The sequence below is a fragment of the Heloderma suspectum genome, chromosome 1, assembly GCF_057233095.1.
Source record: "Heloderma suspectum isolate Gila_16-S chromosome 1, 16-S_ref, whole genome shotgun sequence".
Lineage (NCBI taxonomy): Eukaryota > Metazoa > Chordata > Lepidosauria > Squamata > Helodermatidae > Heloderma > Heloderma suspectum.
In genome coordinates this window covers 65,476,757-65,495,595 of record NC_139458.1, presented here as the reverse complement: position 1 = coordinate 65,495,595, position 18,839 = coordinate 65,476,757, and the positions used below count along the sequence as shown (strand labels likewise).

Below are 18,839 nucleotides of genomic sequence, written 5' to 3'. Positions count from 1 at the left end.
CTATACTCCTTAGTTAGCAGAACCTTTTAAAGACAGTACTACATGTTTTATCCTTGCCTTATATTTAACAACTCTCCTGGTAGCCATAAGCAAAGAGGAATTCTATCCCGTGAGTGAACTGGTAGAGGAAGGAAGGATTTCTCCATCCCTCCTCCACCAGTCTGCTTGGTTTCTGTGCTGGCTGAGGAAGAAGGGAAGCTAGTCAGTCCCTCAGCTCCATTCCGTCTCTGCCAGCACACTTGGTAGACTGCAGTTTGTTTTACTAGCTGGTTTCCTGGCTTTCTATATTGGACATGGAAGAGGTGGCTTCCTATTCTCTATGGACAGCATGGAAACATAGGATAGTATCCTTTTAACAGGCTAGTCAAACTTTTGCAGGGTTATTTACAGGGATGTTTTATCTAGAGTGCCCCTGCCAAAAAGAGCAATTCTGAATTCATGTCATAGTCCCTTATTCTGCAGATAGAACTGCATGGGAACTAGGCAGACTGGTTCCGTACTTGATTCCTGCTATTTTAGAGACTTGGGATGTAGTATCTATATGTTTGTTTTTGCAGGATTTTGATTACATAATGTATCTTAAGGCATTTAATACATAGGTTTTTTAAAAAGTTTTCTCTTGGTGTGTTCTCTTTAAGTATAAATAACACCATGATGCCATTAGGGATGTCAGAGAGATCCGCAACGGAACCAAATGAGTATTTTTATGAATCCAGACTGCAGCAGACTGGCTTTTCCCCTGTCAGGTGGATTCTGCAGACTTGTGGACTGTTTTTCTAACCTTTGGGAATTTTGCTCAAATTTTATCATAGAAAAATAAGCAAAAATTTAAAAAACTGGCCAAAATGTGCATTTCCCCCATAGGCTAAAGTGTGAAAATGCCCAGTTGGGGAGGATTTGTGCATTTTGTGGGGAATTTACACATTTTTGGACATGTGAATTTGCGCAAAATTTGCAATTTCACAAATTTGGAAACTAGAAAAAGATCAGTTCCATCAATGGGCAGACAATGGAATGAAAGGCGCCTGACAACCCACGAAATTTTACACAGTCCATACATTCCTAGATGCCCTTTTTCAAAATACATCATGCCCTTCTAATCTGGTATAGATTGAACTTCGACTTGAACATTCAGAAACATAACTAATTAAATGTATTTGCAAGAGTGAAGGCTTATCAGTTTCACAATAAATTATTGGAAGTAATTTCATTCATGAAGATCTTTAGGAAATTGTAACAGTAAGTTATACAGCAGGACTTAATATATTATAATGTATAAATGTGTATTAAATATATGAAAAATACCTTTTTCTTTTTTTCTTTTAACCAGTACATGTCTGCCCTTTTATATCTTCAAAATATCAATATATATTAAACTGTTAGTGACCTGAGCTGTACACTTAGGATTCTAAAATGTTCAGGTGTTAAGATTTATTGTTTTGTATTAAAATGAGATTAATCTTTGTGCTTTTAACTCATCCTAGTGTAATTCTGTCAAAAATGGCATAAAAGCTTTAATGTTGCTTGGCAACTGAAATGAAGTTAATGGGGAAGTAATCATATTACAGGAACAGAAGACTTCTTTAGAGCCCTTTAGAATGCTAATTTAGTTAACCAGAACTGATTGTGTTTAACTAATGTAAAACAGCTATCGATACATTAACATTTTCCATAGAAGCATCTCTTTAAAAATTCAGACTTAATTGTTTTAAAAACAATTTAAAATTGCAAATCACTGACTTTTAATGAGCTACAACTGCTTACATTTCCTGAAGAATTAATATCATATAGCTTGATGGAAGTTGTTAGAATGAAAGTAGTAATTTCCAGTGTTTGAAATCATACGGATGGAAAATATTTTCTTTCATAAAAAGCATAATCTAGTGACTTCTAGTTTATTGTCCAGAGAAAGATAGCTCAACTGTCCCCCTGTACTCTTATTCACAATGTGATGCACTGAGCCATATACCCTTGCCATTCTAACTATATTTCTCATTACACATTCCTCATCATGCATAGCCCATGATGCCGTAATACCGTTGTGTGTCATAGCATGGGTGGAGACTGTGTATCTGTTTATTTAAATTCTATCCTGTACTATCAAAACTGAGAGCCATATAATCTTTAAAAAGAATTACTTGAAAGGTAACATCAAAAGAGGTGGGTTAAGAACCTATTAAAAAAACATTAAAAGCTTGGTGGGACCAGTAAAACATATCTCTGGAGAGAGTTCTACAACAAGGGTGCAGCCACTGAAAAAGCCCTGTCTCATGTCATGACCAAGCAAGGTGATGGAACACAGAGCTGGGCATTTGATTTTGACTGTAACTTACAGGCAGGTTCAAGTGGGAGGAGGCAGTCCCTCAGATATTCTAGCCCCAAATTGTTTAAGACCTTATAGGTAATAACCAGCCTTGAAACAAACAGGAAGCCCGTGAAGATGGAACAGGCTTGGTGTAATATGTGAGTGCCAGAAAACCTTCTGGCTGCACTTAGCACTAATTGCAGCTTCCAGACACTCTTCAAGTGCAGCCCCATAGTGAACGCGTTACAGTAATCTACTCTGGGTGTGACTAAGGCATGCATTACTGAGGCCAGAGCTTCCTTCTCCAGGAAGGGATGCAGCTGGTGCACCAGTTGAAGCTGGGTTATGGCATTCCTAGTCATAGCAGCACCTGGATGATATCCAGGCATAATGCCAGGTTTAGGAGCACGCCAAGTTCCAAACCTGCTCCTTAGAGTACAACCCATCCATAGCAGGTCATATTGTTTTCATTCCCAATTCAGCTTGTGTACTGACCATAAGTACTTCTGTCTTGTCTGGATTAAGTGATGCAGTAAAACAGCATCCAATTCATCACTGCACCCAGACACTGATTCAGGGTTTCCCAACCTCCTTGGCATTAGTTGGGTGGGATATCATCAGCAGATGGTTGACGCCCAACCCCAAAACTCTGGATTACCTCTCCCAGAGGTTTCGTGTAGATATTGAATAGCATTGGGGAAAAGAATGGAACCCTGTGGGACTCCAGAGGCCATTGGCCAAGGAGCTGAGCCATAATCCCCCAGCAGCACCTTCTGTGAAAGCCCAACCATATGGGACTTAAGCCACTACAATGTTACCTCCTAGCCCTGTACCATCCAGAAGTCCCATGATTGATGGAATTCAAACTTGCTGAAAGGTCCAGGAGAACCAACAGGGATGCACTTCTCCTGTCTAGCTCCTGGCAAAGGTCAACCACCACAGCAGCCAAGGCCATTTCAGTCCCCAAATGAGGTCTGAGTCCAGATTGGAAAGGATCTAAATTAGGCCCCAAACAGGAAGGTCTTTGCTTGCCAGCAGAAGACAATCAGAGAGGCAGGTAAATGGGTGTCCTTAGGAAGGGAGTTGCAGAGCCACTAAAAAGCTGTCTCCTGTGTTCCCACCCAGGCACACCTCAGATATTGGCAAGACATGGAGAAGGGCCTTGCTCAAGGATCGTAATATACAAGCAGGTTCAGACTGGAGAAGATAATCTTTTAGGTAACTTCAAGGAGATCCCAAGCTATTTAGGGATTTATAGGTCTTACCCAGCACTTTGATTTGGGCTAAGAAATGAACTAACAGGTGAAGCCAATAAAAAACATTTTGCAGAGCTAGCTCCAGGTTTGAGAGTGTCCTGGGCAAAGTGTACTCTGCTTGGCCTCCTCCTCTGTTGGTGGGCTCTACTGGGCTTACCTGGTAGCAGCAGTGCTCTGAGTAGCATTAGGTGGCTGATGCCATTTTAATTTTCCACAGTGTCCTAGAGTGATGCTACATCAGTGGTATTGTGAGAAATTAAAATGGCAGCTAGACTCAGTTGCCTGGTGCTGCTAAAAGCAGTGGGCTGGGAAAAAGTTAACTTGGGGTTCCAGGCAGGTGTTACCGGTGGGCCCTAGTAGTTGTCCAAGGATGTCAAGTTCTGATGCTGGTCCTGACTGTTCGGAGTAGCTCAGTAGACCAACAGTCATCAGCAGCCCTCCATTTTCCATCACTGCTATTGCACTGAAAGATCTCTAGCAGAAGATAGATCTCCAGATATTTGGGACTTTAACTCCCAAAAGCCCCTGCCAGGATGGCCAGTGGTCAGGAATCCTGGGAATTGTAGTCCAAAAACATTTAGAGATCTACTTTCTGCCCTGCTCCGCGAGCTAATAGTTGCTAAAGGAGTGGCTCCTAGGGAAGGGGCCATAGTTCAGTGGTACATATGTTGCATGCACCAGGCTCCAAGCTCGATCTTCAGCAACTCTGGGAAGCGCAGGGAAAACTCCTGCCTGTGACTCTGGCGAGCGGCTGCCAGTCACTGTCGACAATACTGGGCTAGATGGACCCATGATCTGACTCAGTATAAGGCAACTTCCTTACGAGTGGCAAAATCCAGTTCTTCAAAGTTCTATCAAGGATCATCTGCCATATGATGGTTCCTGTGTTTGTTATGATTTTGTACAGAATTCTTGTAACTGTTTTGCACAGTGGAAATTTTGTTAGCCACTTTGTGCCAATGAATCTAATGAATACTGATAATGCATCTGGAGTGTTTTGAATGTGCTAAGGAGCTTATTATTTTGCAGGCCAACATGATACTTTATTCACTCAGTAGCTCTTCACCCTATCAATTGCAGTGCTAAAAATGTTATTCTTTTGATTTAAAAGGAGGCATTTTAATGTAAAGTGCTTCTTCGTATATTTTTGCTATGCTTGTTGTCATTATGGAACAGTGGGTTAAAATGTAAAGTAATCAGGAATAAAGCTGTAGTCAAATAGCAAGGCAAAAGACACTGTGCAACACCGGGCCTGTCTGCACGATCAAGCAGCCCACCATGGCTTACTGAAGCCACAGTGAGCTGTGGCACCTGCCGGCAGCCATTTAGAATATTCAAGCCATGACTGTGGCTTCTTGTGTCGTCTGAACGTGGCAGGAATGGGTTGTGTGTGGGTTAAACAACCCTTGCAGAACCTGTGGCTTGTTTTAGGGTCATGCAAAGGTTTTTAACCCTTGCAGAACCCATCCCCACCAGGTTTGGATGACACAACAAGCTGCAGTTGCAGCTTGAATTTTCAGGGTGGCGCCTGTGGGTGCCACAGCTTGTCATGGCTTAAATAAGCCATGATGAGCTGCAGTGATCATGTGAACCCGGTCATTGATTTCTGCTATTTGTGTGATTGTGTGGATGAATTAATAATCAGTATATTGCGTGATGGAAAATATAATCTTTATTAGCAAAATGCCTCGAGAGTTGTGTAGCAGAAATGTGAGAACATTCTCTATGTTTTTAGGAAGTTTGAGTGCCGCTGTTTTTAAGTGCAAATTGCGTAGAGGCCGACCATCTTCTGGATTTCTGTGGAGTTGGGCTTGTTGAAACATGCTAGGTAACAACTAGAACTCAAATAGCAGAAGGCCAGGTCAAATCCAACTAAACACAAGTACAAGTTGAATTTAGGGCCTATTTTGTGGTAGTGATGGTGGCAAAGAAAGTTGCTTTTTGGCTATTATTATATCTCCCCAGTGTCATCCATCAGAAATTTACTAGGTAGTTAAGGCCTCTTGCAATCTAGCCAGGATGAAGACAGAATGGAACCCTCAGACGCCCATTTTGGCAAATTTGCAAGCACTTTACAGATGAAATGTCTTGCATCTGCTCTGACTACAGTACCCCAGTGACAGAATCTGTTTTGGTAGTCACTCAGGTTCAGTGTAATGATTTTGTGATGCATACTTCTCAGTTTCTACAACCTGAGGATATGTGCAAGGTTGTTGGAGGCATGAGATCAACAACATCTGTCTTAGAACCATTTTACATGTGCCTTAATCTACCAGGATTAAGGTACTGGGTTAAGGAGTTATTTAGTGGGTAAATGACTCACGGAGGGCCCAAACCCGGATACTTTAAATCCATATCTAGCAGCTATGGCTTTCTTTCATCTTTACACTAGCATAGGCACAGGGCCCCTGATCTAGAGTGGGGACCCTAGCATGAGGGGTAGGACGGCCTTTAAGATCTAGATTGAGGTCCTGTGCCTACTCTAGAGTAAAAATGAAAAAGATATAGCTACTAGATCTGAATTTAAACTAATGTCTGTTTTGGCCCTGAAAAAAAAGCTTGTGTCCTGCTTCCTTTTAAGGAGGTGGTAGTGAGATTCCTTATAAGGAAACCATAACTTAGTCCATGTGATTTGAACAATGGAAACTGTCTCTAATTTGGGCAAGGCCTTTGAATGTGGTAGCTAGTCAGCTCTAGCTTTTCTTGGATGAAACTGATTTCCTACCTGGCTATGGGGCTGCCTGTGTTGTCATGGTGATGACTTTTGCTGGGAGATAGACAGTGGGAGTGTGATTTTATTAAATGTCCTCTCAATAGCTTTTAATACTATCTATCATGGTATCCTTCTGGACCTCCTTGTGGGGATGGACTTAGGGAATTATGTTCTGCAATGGCCCCAACCCTTCCTGAAGGGTCGGTCCCAGAATTTGGGGCTGGGGGACTGATGCTGTGTCCTATGGCAAGGATTGTAGGGTTCTACCTTATACTCATGAACTTATACATCTCTCACTCCGGGAGTGAGCGGAGGACAGGAAGGCCTGGCATGCTATGGTCCATGGGGTCACGAAGAGTCAGACATGACTTAACGACTGAACAACAACAACAACAACCTTATACTCTGTGATTTTTAATATGTGCATGAAACTGCTGGAAGGTCATCCAGAAACTTGTTGCCATCCATCTCTTGTCTCTATCATCTGATTCTGGAGATGCATTGGAAATGTGAAACTGTTGTCCTGGGGAGAGTTTGGAATGGATAGGGTGAACAAACTGAAGCTTAATCCGACAAGGTGTGGTACTGCTAGTTGATAGTGCTAACAATCTTGGAAGAAATATTCAGCTTGTGTTAGATGGAACTGCACACCCCCTGAAGAAGCAGATTTGCAGTGTGGGAGTGCTCCTGGATCCATCCTTACAGGCAGATGTGCAGGTGACAGTGGTGGCCAGGAGTTCCTTTTACCAGCTTCATCTGGCTCGCTAGCTGTGCCCTTTCCTTGGGGAGAAATCAGATGTAACCACAGTCATTCATGGCCTAGTAACTTTCAGGTTGGATTACTATAATGCACTCTATGTGGGGATGCCTTCTGTACCTAATGCAGGTAGGCATTATTTTTTACTTTGTGTTTGTGATGATTTCTCTGTGTGATGACATGTTTTATGGTATTACATGTTTTTATGGTTATGATTTATATTTGTGATTTGTAAGAGCAATCCTATTGCCCATAGACAGTGTGTGGGGGATGCAGGATGCAGCAGATCTCCCACTCCACCCCCCCGTGGCAGAAAACTCCATGGCAGCTCCTGATCTGGGGAAGGGAGGAAATGAGTGTGCTGAGAGAGGGGAGAGGCTATGGATCCACTGGATCCAACAGCCTCTCAGCTCCTGTCCCTTCCCCAGAGATTGCAAAGGTGGGCAGGGAGGCAAAAATAGCCACTGTTGCTCCTTCTGCCCAGCTGGCAACAGCTGGCTGGGTTTAGGATGGACAGAAAGCATCAGAGCCCTCCATCATTTGTGCATCTAGCCCATTGCTCTCTAAGTCTCCTTGAGTGTGCTTGTCACAGAAAGGAGGAGTAAAAATGCAAATATAAACAGACCTATCATTGTAATTGCAATGCTCTTTAAACAACTGCCAGTGTTAACACATTATTTCCAGAGAATAATCTGAGGGTGCACAATGCTGTTAATTGTTAAAAGTAAGCAGGTCTTGGCCAGGTCAGTGGCTGGATGGGAGACTTCCTGGGAGCTTTTAAATAGAGCAGACTATAAGTGTAATAAATGCCATTTAAAATTTATGACTTGTGCTGTTTCAGAAATGTCTGGGGGAGTACAAAGGCTAATCAAAGAGGACCTCTGACATAGCAGATTATGGATCCTGCCACAGGAGAACTGCATTTCAAAGGAAAGAAATCTGCTGTGAAGCATTATTTGGAGACATGCCATTTCACTACCTTTTAATGCTTTTGCATTAAAGTAGTGTGGTTTTTGTGTTGGATAGCAAGGTATTTGTTACTAAAGCTGCAGTTCCTAAGCATGCTTGGAATTATGTTCCACTGAAACCAACAGGACATCTAAGTAAACAAAGATCTGGTTCACACATAACAACAAACCATAGTTGTTGTTATGTGCGAACCCAGAACTATGACTTAACTATGGGTTGTTAATCATGAACAACCTATGAAGAGAATCCATGGTTTGTTGTTGGGTTGTAAACTGTGTGTTTTTTGAACTATGGGTTGTCATTATGTGTGAACCCAGAACCGTGGCTTGTTCATGGGTTGTTTCACCAGACTACAGAGGCAATGGGCAAGACTGGTAAAAAATAAATAAATCAGCTGCTCTACATGCCACTACTGCAGTGCTGCAAAGGTGTGCGAGATAAAGGAAGGGAGTGGGTGAAAAGTGCAGGAACCAAACAACCCAGGAATGGAAAAAAAAATAACTTGCCATTTGCTTGATTGTCTGGCAGCCAAATCATTGGTTAACTCTGGTTCAGTAACAACCCATGGGTTAATTACACCATGGCTTTTCAGTACGTGTGAACCAGGTCATTGTTAGGAAGGGTAGGGGGTGTCTCTTGATTTATCCTCTCCCTGAAATGCATAAGGTGTCTATGTGCTGTTTGTTCTAATACTAGGTACAAGGATGAGCATGAGAAATAGGGCTTGAGAAAGTAAAAAAGAGTAAAATTATGCAGTATAAGGGTCAGTCTAAGCTCATCTACTGAAAACATTTGAAGTTAGTATAGAACATTAGAATACAGAGTGAACTGATTCAGCATTCATTGTAAAGATGAAAGAGGAATTTCCAGGTTGCAAGCTGGCAGCCCTATAATGAACTGGATGATTATATAATGAATTTATTTAAAACATCCTATTTAGAATTTTATGGTGGTGTACAATCAATTATCACAGCATAAATAATGAAACAGTAATGAAACCGATGAAGATGCGCCTGATCTCGTCTGATCTCGGAAGCTAAGCAGGGTCAGCTCTGGTTAGTACTTGGATGGGAGACCGCCTGGGAATCAGACTTCCTGCATTGAGCAGGGGGTTGGACTCAATGGTCTTGTAGGCCCCTTCCAGCCCTATGGTTCTGTGATTCTAAACCCGTTAATTAAAACATACACAAGTTAAAATAGTGTTGAAAAGACTGGAAAATGGATGCCAGGCAAGCCTCTGTATGGGGGACATTCTATAATTGGGATGCCACTGCCAAAAAAAGCCCTGTCCTTTGTTGTTATATATCATGCCTCTGTAAGGTGCCTGAAAAAGGGCCTTGGCAGAAGATCTTAATGCATGGGTAGAGTTACCTCATAGCTTTGCTTTAAGGACGTAATGGTGATGGTGGTGGTAGGAGAACCATGTACCAAGTACTAGAATCTGGGGTCATCCCATGAAGCTGATTGGTGGGAGATTCAGTACATATAAAAGGAAGTACTTCTTCACACAGTGTATAGTTAAACTATGGAATTCACTACCACTGGATGTAGTAATGGCCACCAATTTGGACGGCTTTAAAAGGGGGCTAGACAAATTCCTGGAGGAAAAGGCTATCATTGACTACTAGTCTTGATGGCTGTGTGCTACCTCCAGTACCAAAGGCAGTGAACCTGTGTATACCAGTTGCTGGGGAACATGGATGGGAGGGTGCTGTTGCACTCATATCCTGCTTGTGGCTTCCTGGTCGACAGCTGGTTGGCCACTGTGTGAACAGGATGCTGGGCTAGATGGACTCTTGGTCTGATCCAGCATGGCTCTTATGTTCTTATGTTAATGCGCGTTGCCTTGAGCTCGTTGGAGGAAAGGTGGGATACAAATGAAAATGAAACCAATAGTGTATATCACGTGGACAAAAGTTTTCTGGAGCTGACAAACCACTGAATATTGATAACAAGAGGAAGGCTGTGTTTTCAAGAGAACTTTCCTTTTACAATGTATGGTTTTATTTTTAAAGTAGAGTAGCTACACCACATTTAAAAGCAGGTTCTTAATGCAAACTGTGGCAATTTACTCCCCCCCCCATTTTAACATTCACTCAGTAGGTTGCTGCTCAGCAGGCTGTGTGGTTTCACTGACAGGTATGCCAACGGAAATGAGAGTGAGTCTTGGAAAGCTTTCAGCTTTTTAAGGCTAAGATAAAATGAACAAGCATAAAGTGCATATTGAAATACACTACCATGTGGAGATTGACACACACACACACACATATAATGTGCTAGTTATGTTCTGATGTTTGCATGCATACAACATACATGCTGAGGCCACTGACTCTGGGAGATTTACTTGGCATGCATACAACATATGTGCTGAGGCTGAACACATGTGGCACACGCTCAGTGTGGTTTTCTCAGTCAACAGGATGGTGGTGATCTGAAGGTGGGAGATTTAACGTCTGTTCCCTTGTCATGGTCAAGTCATTTCCTGTTGAGGTTTAGACTTTCCATGGCTTTTCCCCTCTGCAGTGATGGGGGGGTCTGCTAAAATGGTCTGCCCCTGGAGGCTAATGGATTGTAATGGATTCCAGAAGGCTCTTGGGGATTTTCTTGCTGGTGTGGCTGGCACTGGTCACTTTCTGAAACATGGTGGTGTCCTGGGCAGTTGACATGGTCACACCTAAGCACCCTCTCTCTCTTTGCAGAGCCCAGGCAGTGCCTTTGTATACGTCTGTGCTGAGGGCAATAAAGCAAGTGGGATGACAGCTAGAATGCAGGTGTCAGGATTCCCTTAGCCCCCACTTCACTTCACGCCCAAACATACACAGACGAGAGGCTTCAGTCTACAGCTTTTAATCCATTACTTCACAGGTTCGTACAGATGCAAATTCTCAGAGACTCTCCGTCTACAAGGAATACCTTCAGGGGATTCAAATGGAATTTACGAGAGTTGCCCGTCATTTGAAGAAGGAGGCGGTCTTGCTAGCCTAACTTAAGGGGGGGAGGTCTCTCTTTTGTTGTGAGGCCTCTAAGCACAGCTTTTCATGCAAAGCCAATTGGGTAGACCGTCTGTGTTCCACCCCTGCCTTCTCTCTCTTTGCTCTGTGCCTGGCATCTATTAGGTCCTCCTCCTGTTCGCTGTCTCTCATGGGGGTGAGGGGTGAGGAGGGACCCTCAGGCTCAGCCATCTGGACGTTTGTAACCTGAGAAGCAGGCCTATTCATATCTGGACTAGCCTGGGAAAACACCTCCCCCATGTCTGATGGTTCTCCTTTAGAATCTGAACTGCTATCTCACTCCCTGCACTCAGAAACACCCCTGACAGCAGGTGGAGGAAAACCAGTGCTGAATTTGATCAAACATGGCTTAGAGACCATCATTGAGCCTATTCTGTGGTAGTGGGACTGGCAAAGAAACATTTCCCCCCCTCCATTGCATCTTCAGAGTGTCACCCAGCAAAGGTTTTCAGGGTGGTTAGGGGCCTATTGTAATCTGGCTTAGAGAGAGAGTTGGTTGTATTCTTGGTAGCACGCTGTGACAAGTTTGTGCAACTCTTTGAAGATAAAGTCATTCACATCTGTCATGACCTAGATTCCACAGTTAGTGCAATCCCAGTAGTAGAGATGCCCAGAACACCATTTAGTCCAGTTGTATTGGGTGAATTTCAGTAGTTGAGGCCTGAGGATGTGGACAAGGTACTTGGTGATGTTTGGCCAACCACTTGTATGCTTGCCCCTTGCCTCTTTTGGCTTATTATACCCAGTAGAAATGGGTTGTCCATCTGGGTCCAGGAGGTTGTAAATTCCTCTTTCAGTGTTGGAGTGGTAGCAGCCTCTTTAAAAGAGGCAGTAATCAGCCCACTCTTAAAGAAACCTAACCTAACCTGGATGCAGAGAATCTGAACAACTATAGGCTGGTCGCTAACACCCCTTCCTAGACAAGGAGTTTAAGCAAGTTGATGAACTATGGCTGAATGGATGGATTTCTAAATCCATTTCAATGTGGTTTCAGGGCTGGATTTGGAACAGAAACTGCCCTGGTTGCCTGTGGGATGACCTGTGCCCAGAGAGGGAATAGGGTGAATACAACCCTATTGATTCTGCTGGACTTCTCAGCAGCTTACACAACCATTGACCATAGTGTCCTTCTGGATAGGCTGTATGAATGGGGATGTGGGGTTACTGTATTGTAGTGGCTATGCTCGTACTTGGATGATTGATTTAAGAAGGTGCTGCTAAGGGATTATTTCCCTGCTCCATGGCAATTGTGCTATGAAGTTTCACAGGGCTTCGGAGAATGATCTTTGCACCCCAGAAGACAGTGTGGCCACTGCATTTTGAACCAGCTCAGGTTTCTGGATTGTCTTTAGAGGCAGCTTTTCAACATCTACATGAAACCACTGGGAGAGGTTATCTAGGGATGTGGGCTGAGGTGTCAGCAATATGTGGCTGATACCCAGCTCTACCTCTTATTTTCATACAGGTGCTTCTGTACAGTGTTTATAATTATTTACATCTAGAAAAATAAGAAGTCTTTAACAGATGTCTAAAAACAAGGAGAGAAGGGGCCCAGTGGATTTCCACGGGAAGGATATTCTATAGTCTCAGCACCAAAACCAAAAAGACGCTGTTCCATATATCCTGCCATCTGATCTCACTCAAAGGGCTAGATGCGCCTGATCTCAACGAATCTCAGAAGCTAAGCAGGGTTAGTCCTGGTTAGTACTTGGATGGGAGACTGCCTAGGACTCAGGCTTCCTGCACTGAGCAGGGTGTTGGACTCAATGGTCTTGTAAGCCCCTTCCAACCCTATGATTCTATGAGTCTAAGGGCAGGACAGAGAGCAGACTTTCTGAGGTCAATCTGAAATGGTGGGCAGGCTCTTGTGAGAGAAGACAGTTCCTGAGGTAACCTGGCAAGCTCTTTAGGGCTTTAAAAGCTAAAACCAGAACTCTAATAAGTAACCATTGGAGATGGCATAAGGTTGGAAAATAATCTTTGCACCCCAGAAGACAGTTTGGCCACCAGATTTTGAAACAGGTCCAAGTTTGATTGTCTTTAAAGGCAGACACACAGAGATCATTGTAGCATTCTGGCACAGAAATAACTAGGGTGTAGGATAATTGAGGCCAGGTCTCAACTGATCCTTTAATTGAAGCAAGTCACTGGTTTGTCACCTCTACTACCTCTCCAGGAGCAGATGTCGGAAAAGAATGGTAGTTTCATCAGCATACTTACAACACTTTAGCCAAAATGTCTGGATGACCTCATCCAGTAGTTTCATGTAGATATTTAAAGGTATGAAGACAAGATGGAATACTGTAGTACTCTGCTGTGGGGTATAACAGTAGATTCCCAGCACCATCTTGTGTGACAGACCCTCTAGGAAAGATCAGAACCATTAGACTTGGTTCCATATCCCCATCAGCATAGAAGGCTCAGGAGTATACGATGGCCAATTATATCAAAAGTTGTTGAGAGATCAAAGAGGATTAATAGGATCACACTCCCCCATTCATCTCCTGGCTCACGTCATCCACCAGGGCATCCAAGGCCATATGACAATGTCTTATACATGGTGCTCTAGCCAAATGTCACCAGCTACCACTGGTCTGAAATGTATATCTTGCAGGGAAGGTGTAGGTTGAGAGGGTCACCTCTGTGCTCTAGCTATGCATTAGCGATACTGGGGCTTCTGTTGGTTGAAAGACTTTTTGTACATGCTTTGCTAAGTATTGCACACACACACATATACACACCATATTTATATTCTGTCCTTCATTCCAAGGAACTCAGGGTAGTGTACATGGTGTTGTTCTATTTTTTCCTCACAGTAGTCCTGTGAGATAGCTTAGACTGAGGGAAGGTGACTGTCCCAATGCAATTAATGGCTGAATGGCTCTGTCAAACAAGCACAAGTCCAAGGCACACTCTCTAGCTCAGAGGTTGGCAACTTGTGGGTCTCCAACTGTTTTGGGCTACAACCTACAACCCCTATCATTCCTAGCCAGCATAGCCAATGGCGAGGGATGATGGGAGTTGTAGGCCAAAACATCTGGAGGGGTGGAAGATACCCACCCTTGCTCTAGCCTCTGTACAAAAATGTGTTGGATTGTACCAACGATGTAGATGTCTGGTCTACACATTAGCTTCTCCACATGGAGGCCACTTTTGCATTACAACATCTGCTTTTAATTTAATGGTGAGCTTTCACACTAGCACTGGCAGCAGCTGTTGGCATAGTAACCTAGCCATGCTGATCATAACTACTTTAAACTCTTGTATCCTACGATATGTAATGGTCTACTGCTCCTTGGTTTCTGGCCTGTTGCTGAGAAAAATGGCAATACTCACAATATTACTAAAATCGGTTGTTTTTTTTACAATATAACTTTGAATATAAGCAAAAGTTGGATCTCAGATCTTGCTGAATACTTCTTCTGTCCCATCTGAACAGGTCCAGAAATTCCCTTAAACCAAGTGAAATTATTAGGAATACTTTAATGAAAATTGGTTGTCCATTGCATAGGGCCTGAAAATAATAAACTAATGAAAGTAGGAAATATGAACATCAGGAAAAACTTCCTAATGGTCAGACCAGTCAGACAGTGGGCGGGTTTGCACATCACACTAAGCCACCTTGAGAATAAGCCAGTGTGGGTTGGTTGCTCGCTAATCTGACAGATGATAGGGTGTCTTGTGGCTTGCTGTGGCCTGTTTCCCCCCTTGGCTCCCAGCATGTATCCCAGGTGGCAGAACTTCTTGTTTCCTTGTTCCCTACGTCAGCACCCTTTCTGCAGTTGGTCAACTGGTGTTTCCAGCTCTTGAGGGACCCCCCCCTCACACACACATCAGATTGCCGAACGGAATTAGTTTTCTGAGCCATTATAAACACGTCAGCACGTTTGTAACTCTTGTCCTCAAGAGCGCAAGACCACCTGCCTGCTATTTAGCCAAGCATATCAATGTCCCCCTCTTGATAATGTCCTAGTCAATATCATCACTTCCATGCTTCCCTTGCTAGTGAACCCCTTTTTTAAAAACGCTGCTTCATGTTCTTCTGAAGTAAGAACACCTATCCCTAAATCTCATTTTTTTCCTGCAGCTTCCAGCTGCTTTCAACTTTCCCACCACCCCCACCTTTTCGTACTTGTTGCTTCTCTTCATTGGTCTCTGTTGCTAGCTGTCATATATACATGTGGGTTTCAGAGCAGTGAGCAATATCGTTAAACATACACAAATGTCATGGCAAAGCAGTAAAATGGAGGGGGAAATTGTGCAAATTTCAAGACAGAGCAGTAAAACAAAGGGGAAAATTGTGCAGATCTCATACCAGAACAGTAAAGTGGAGGGGGAAATTGTGCAAATTTCCTAGTAGCAGATATTCACTCCTGCACACTTGCACAGGACTGAAAATAATAATTTTAAAATTGTGAATGCGTCTGGGAATTTCTCTGGTCTTTGTTCTCGATTTTTAGGAGCATGGTGCAGAGGGCACTGCGAAGGGATAAGGGAAGATGGCGACAGCACTAGTGAGATTGCGAGGAGTGGCAAGAGTTGTGAAAGGAAACCTTGATGACTTATTCCAGAAGATATTTGTCATATGTTGAAGGAGGGCCTAAACCTGATTCAACTTCTGCTGCATATTTAATTAATGGAGAGCAGATGGCATAGAAGTTTTCTGGTTGTAGGGTATGTTCACCAAGTTGCTTTGAAAGCTTTTCCATTAAAGCAATGTCCCAAAGTTTTGCCATCCAGCAGGGATAGTTCCTTTTCCAAGTTCCATTTCACTGCTATTTCTATTCACACAGCTACCCAAAGGAAAGCTTGCAGTTCTCTGTGCTTAAGAACTGAATTTCATGGATTGAACCCTCATGGATTGTCAAGCACAGGGAAAGCTCTATTTTTTGCTTTGTAATATCCCCTGCCTTAATAAAGATTTGATCCCAAAGTGTTTGTGAAGGTTTACAGCCCCGCTACAGCTCTGCGTTGCCTTCAACATAATGGGCTAGTGATTTTGTAAATGGAGCTGACCTTTTGAGGCTGGGGGCTCTAATTTTGATCAGAGCAGTGGTGCGGAGGGAGGAGGTGTTTCATCTTCCTATTTTCCTATGCCACCCCCCTTCCAACTGGGGACAAATGGTGTGGTGGGAGGGTTTGTTTGTTATATTTCTATCCTGCCTTTCCTCCAAGGAGTTTGTTGTACATGTTTCTCCCCCAATTTTATTATCACAACCACACTGTGAGGTAGGTTACGCTGAGAGTTGGTGACTGGCCAAAGTCACGTGGTGAACTGAATAGCTGAATGAGGATTTGAACCTGGGGAGGATAAGGCTATCAGTGGCTCCTAGTCCTGATGGCTATAGGCAACCTCCAGTATCAGAGGCAGAATGCCTCTCTGTATATCAGGGAAACATGTTTGGGATAGTGCTGTTGCACACATGTCCTACTTGTGGGTTTCCCACAAGCAGCTGGTTGGTCACAGTGTAAACAGAATGCTGCACTAGATGGACACAGAGACTGCTTTACAGTATTAAAAAATTGGGAGATCAGGACACAGACTTCCTACTTTATGGGTGCTTCCAGAAGCAGGGCTCCTAGAACGTCCAGTTGAAAGACATAGTAGCTATTCCATCATTCTCTCCTTAATGGATTTTCTGTAGTAAGGAAAAAGACTGAAAAATTGGTGGGGAAGCACAGGAGGGTCACAAATGAAGGCAATGTCATCTGGACCTCCTGTAAAATTCCGTGAATGAGGCAGGGCAATTGCACGATAAAAGCCTCAACTAGATGCACCCTGTGTCTGTTCTGGCCCTAAGTATTGCTTCTAGAGTATATAATTCTGTTTTGGTTATTTTACCTTTATCCATATCTAGCAACATTTTAAAAACCACCTGTTAGAGAATGTGTTTTACTTGTTTCATTGCAGTTTATATTCTATGCTAAACTAGCAAGGAATTTTCATTTTTATTCCTGACCATCACTCTATCTTAAATTTTGTATGAAACTGTAATCTTTGGCCACAAGCCACAAAGCTGTAGGTGGTTATCAACACTTGCAATGTAAGTTTTGGTTTCAGTGTAAGTACTAGGGCATTGTTCAAACCAATGCACCCTGCAGCAAACTGAGTGCTAGGTTTTTACAAGTGCTTTTCCTGGTGCAAAAAAAGTTAAAAGGTGCCATTTGGCATTTTTGGTTTAATTATTAATTCAGTCCTACTCTTGGATTTACTTCCATCTAAGAATTGATCCTTTAATGATCAATGTAAGTCCAAGGAACTCGTTATGGAAACAGGTTCAACTCGGCTATTGAATAACAGCTGTGTGGTTGTCAAGTTAACTGGTTTCAGCTTACTGTTGCCTTGTATCAGTATCTATATCTTATGTTTGATGTAAGAATCTGATTGTGTGATTTGTGGGAGAGTGCTATAATTGTGCTCGTGTCCTGCTTTTGGGCTTCCCATAGACATTTGGTTGGCCGCTGTACAAACAGAATTCTGGAGTAGATGGGCCTTTGGTCTGATCTTACATTGTCATGTGCATGTGCTTCCATCCCATTCTTGTTTCCAGTGTTGATACATTTTGTTGCTCAGTAAGTCATCCTGTCTCCAGAAGGTCTGTGAGCAGGCTAAACCAGGAGCTGGGACATCTAGCACAAAGTGTGTCAAGAGATTTTTGTAATGTTCCTAATGACACTGAGTTGCTTAATATTTTCAGATTCGGAAGGAAACCTCTGTAAAAACTACCAGCTGCTGAAGGTAACATTGACCATGCACCGACTTATCATCTCCTCCACTGAGATGCTGCGAAAACTAATAGATTTATATCCTTTTAAACATGAAGGCCTGGCATGCTATGGTCCATGGGGTCACAAAGAGTCGGACACGACTTAACGACTGAACAAAAAAAAACATTGGCAAGAAATGTATTAATTACTAATTCAGAAGCTATGATAACCAAAGGATTTGTGCCAAGTTGGCCAAATCTTTTTCAGAATGGGTACTAGCCATCAGCAATTGCTTTAACTACTTCTGAAGAAAGAAATTGGTCCTTAGAATTACCATTGATTTTAATTCTAATACATGATTTTGATCTCAGATTCAGTGGGTGAATTTGCATGTTATGCTAAATCACCCTGAGAATAAGACATGGTGCGCAGATGGCTAACAGACGATTGCCTGCTTGGTGGCTTGTTTCTCCCTCAGTCCGTCTCAGTTCTCCTGGCTGCTGCCAGCATGTATTCCAAGGGCCTTTATGGCAGAAATAATAATTTCCTCGTTCCCTATGTCAGCACCCTTTCTCCAACTGGTCCGCTGGGGTTGTTGGCTCATGAGGAAAACTTCCCTCCCCCCTCTCTTGCATCAAATCGCCAAAGGGATGTAGGTTTCTGAGCCTGTATGAATGTGGGTACATGTTCACAAACTAAAAAAAAAATATTTTAGGGGTCTTGTGCAAGTGCACAGGACTGCAAGACTGCCTCTCCGCTCTTGAGCCCAGAATAACTGTATCCTCCTCTTGTCAATGTCCTTGTCAAGTTTCATCCTCCACTTGGGGCTTCCTGAGCGAAACTTCCCCTGCATCAAATCACAAAAAGGAAATAATTTTTGAACCCTTATAAACATGGAAACTTCTTCGCAATTTAAAAAAAAAATGGGGGGGGGGCTTGCACAACTCCACAAGACAGTAAAACTGCAAGACTGCAAGGCTGTCTGTCCAGTATTTAGCCAAGCATACTAATATCCTCCTTTTGTCCTTGTCACTTTCATCCTCTGCTTCTGGGCTTCCCTTGCTAGCAAACATCTTTTGTTTTTAAAGGGTGCTTCACATTCTACTGAAGTAATAACACC

At 43.0% G+C, this 18,839-nt stretch overlaps 1 protein-coding gene across 1 annotated transcript in view; it reads left to right on the top strand.

The window, feature by feature from the left end:
* RASGRP1 (RAS guanyl releasing protein 1) overlaps nucleotides 1-18,839 on the top strand; it is a 76,327-nt gene that overhangs the window by 10,976 nt on the left and 46,512 nt on the right. The window contains exon 3 of the mRNA XM_084844664.1: nucleotides 17,710-17,815. Coding sequence (XP_084700790.1) covers nucleotides 17,710-17,815 — 106 coding nt within the window. The remainder of the gene's footprint in view (nucleotides 1-17,709; nucleotides 17,816-18,839) is intronic.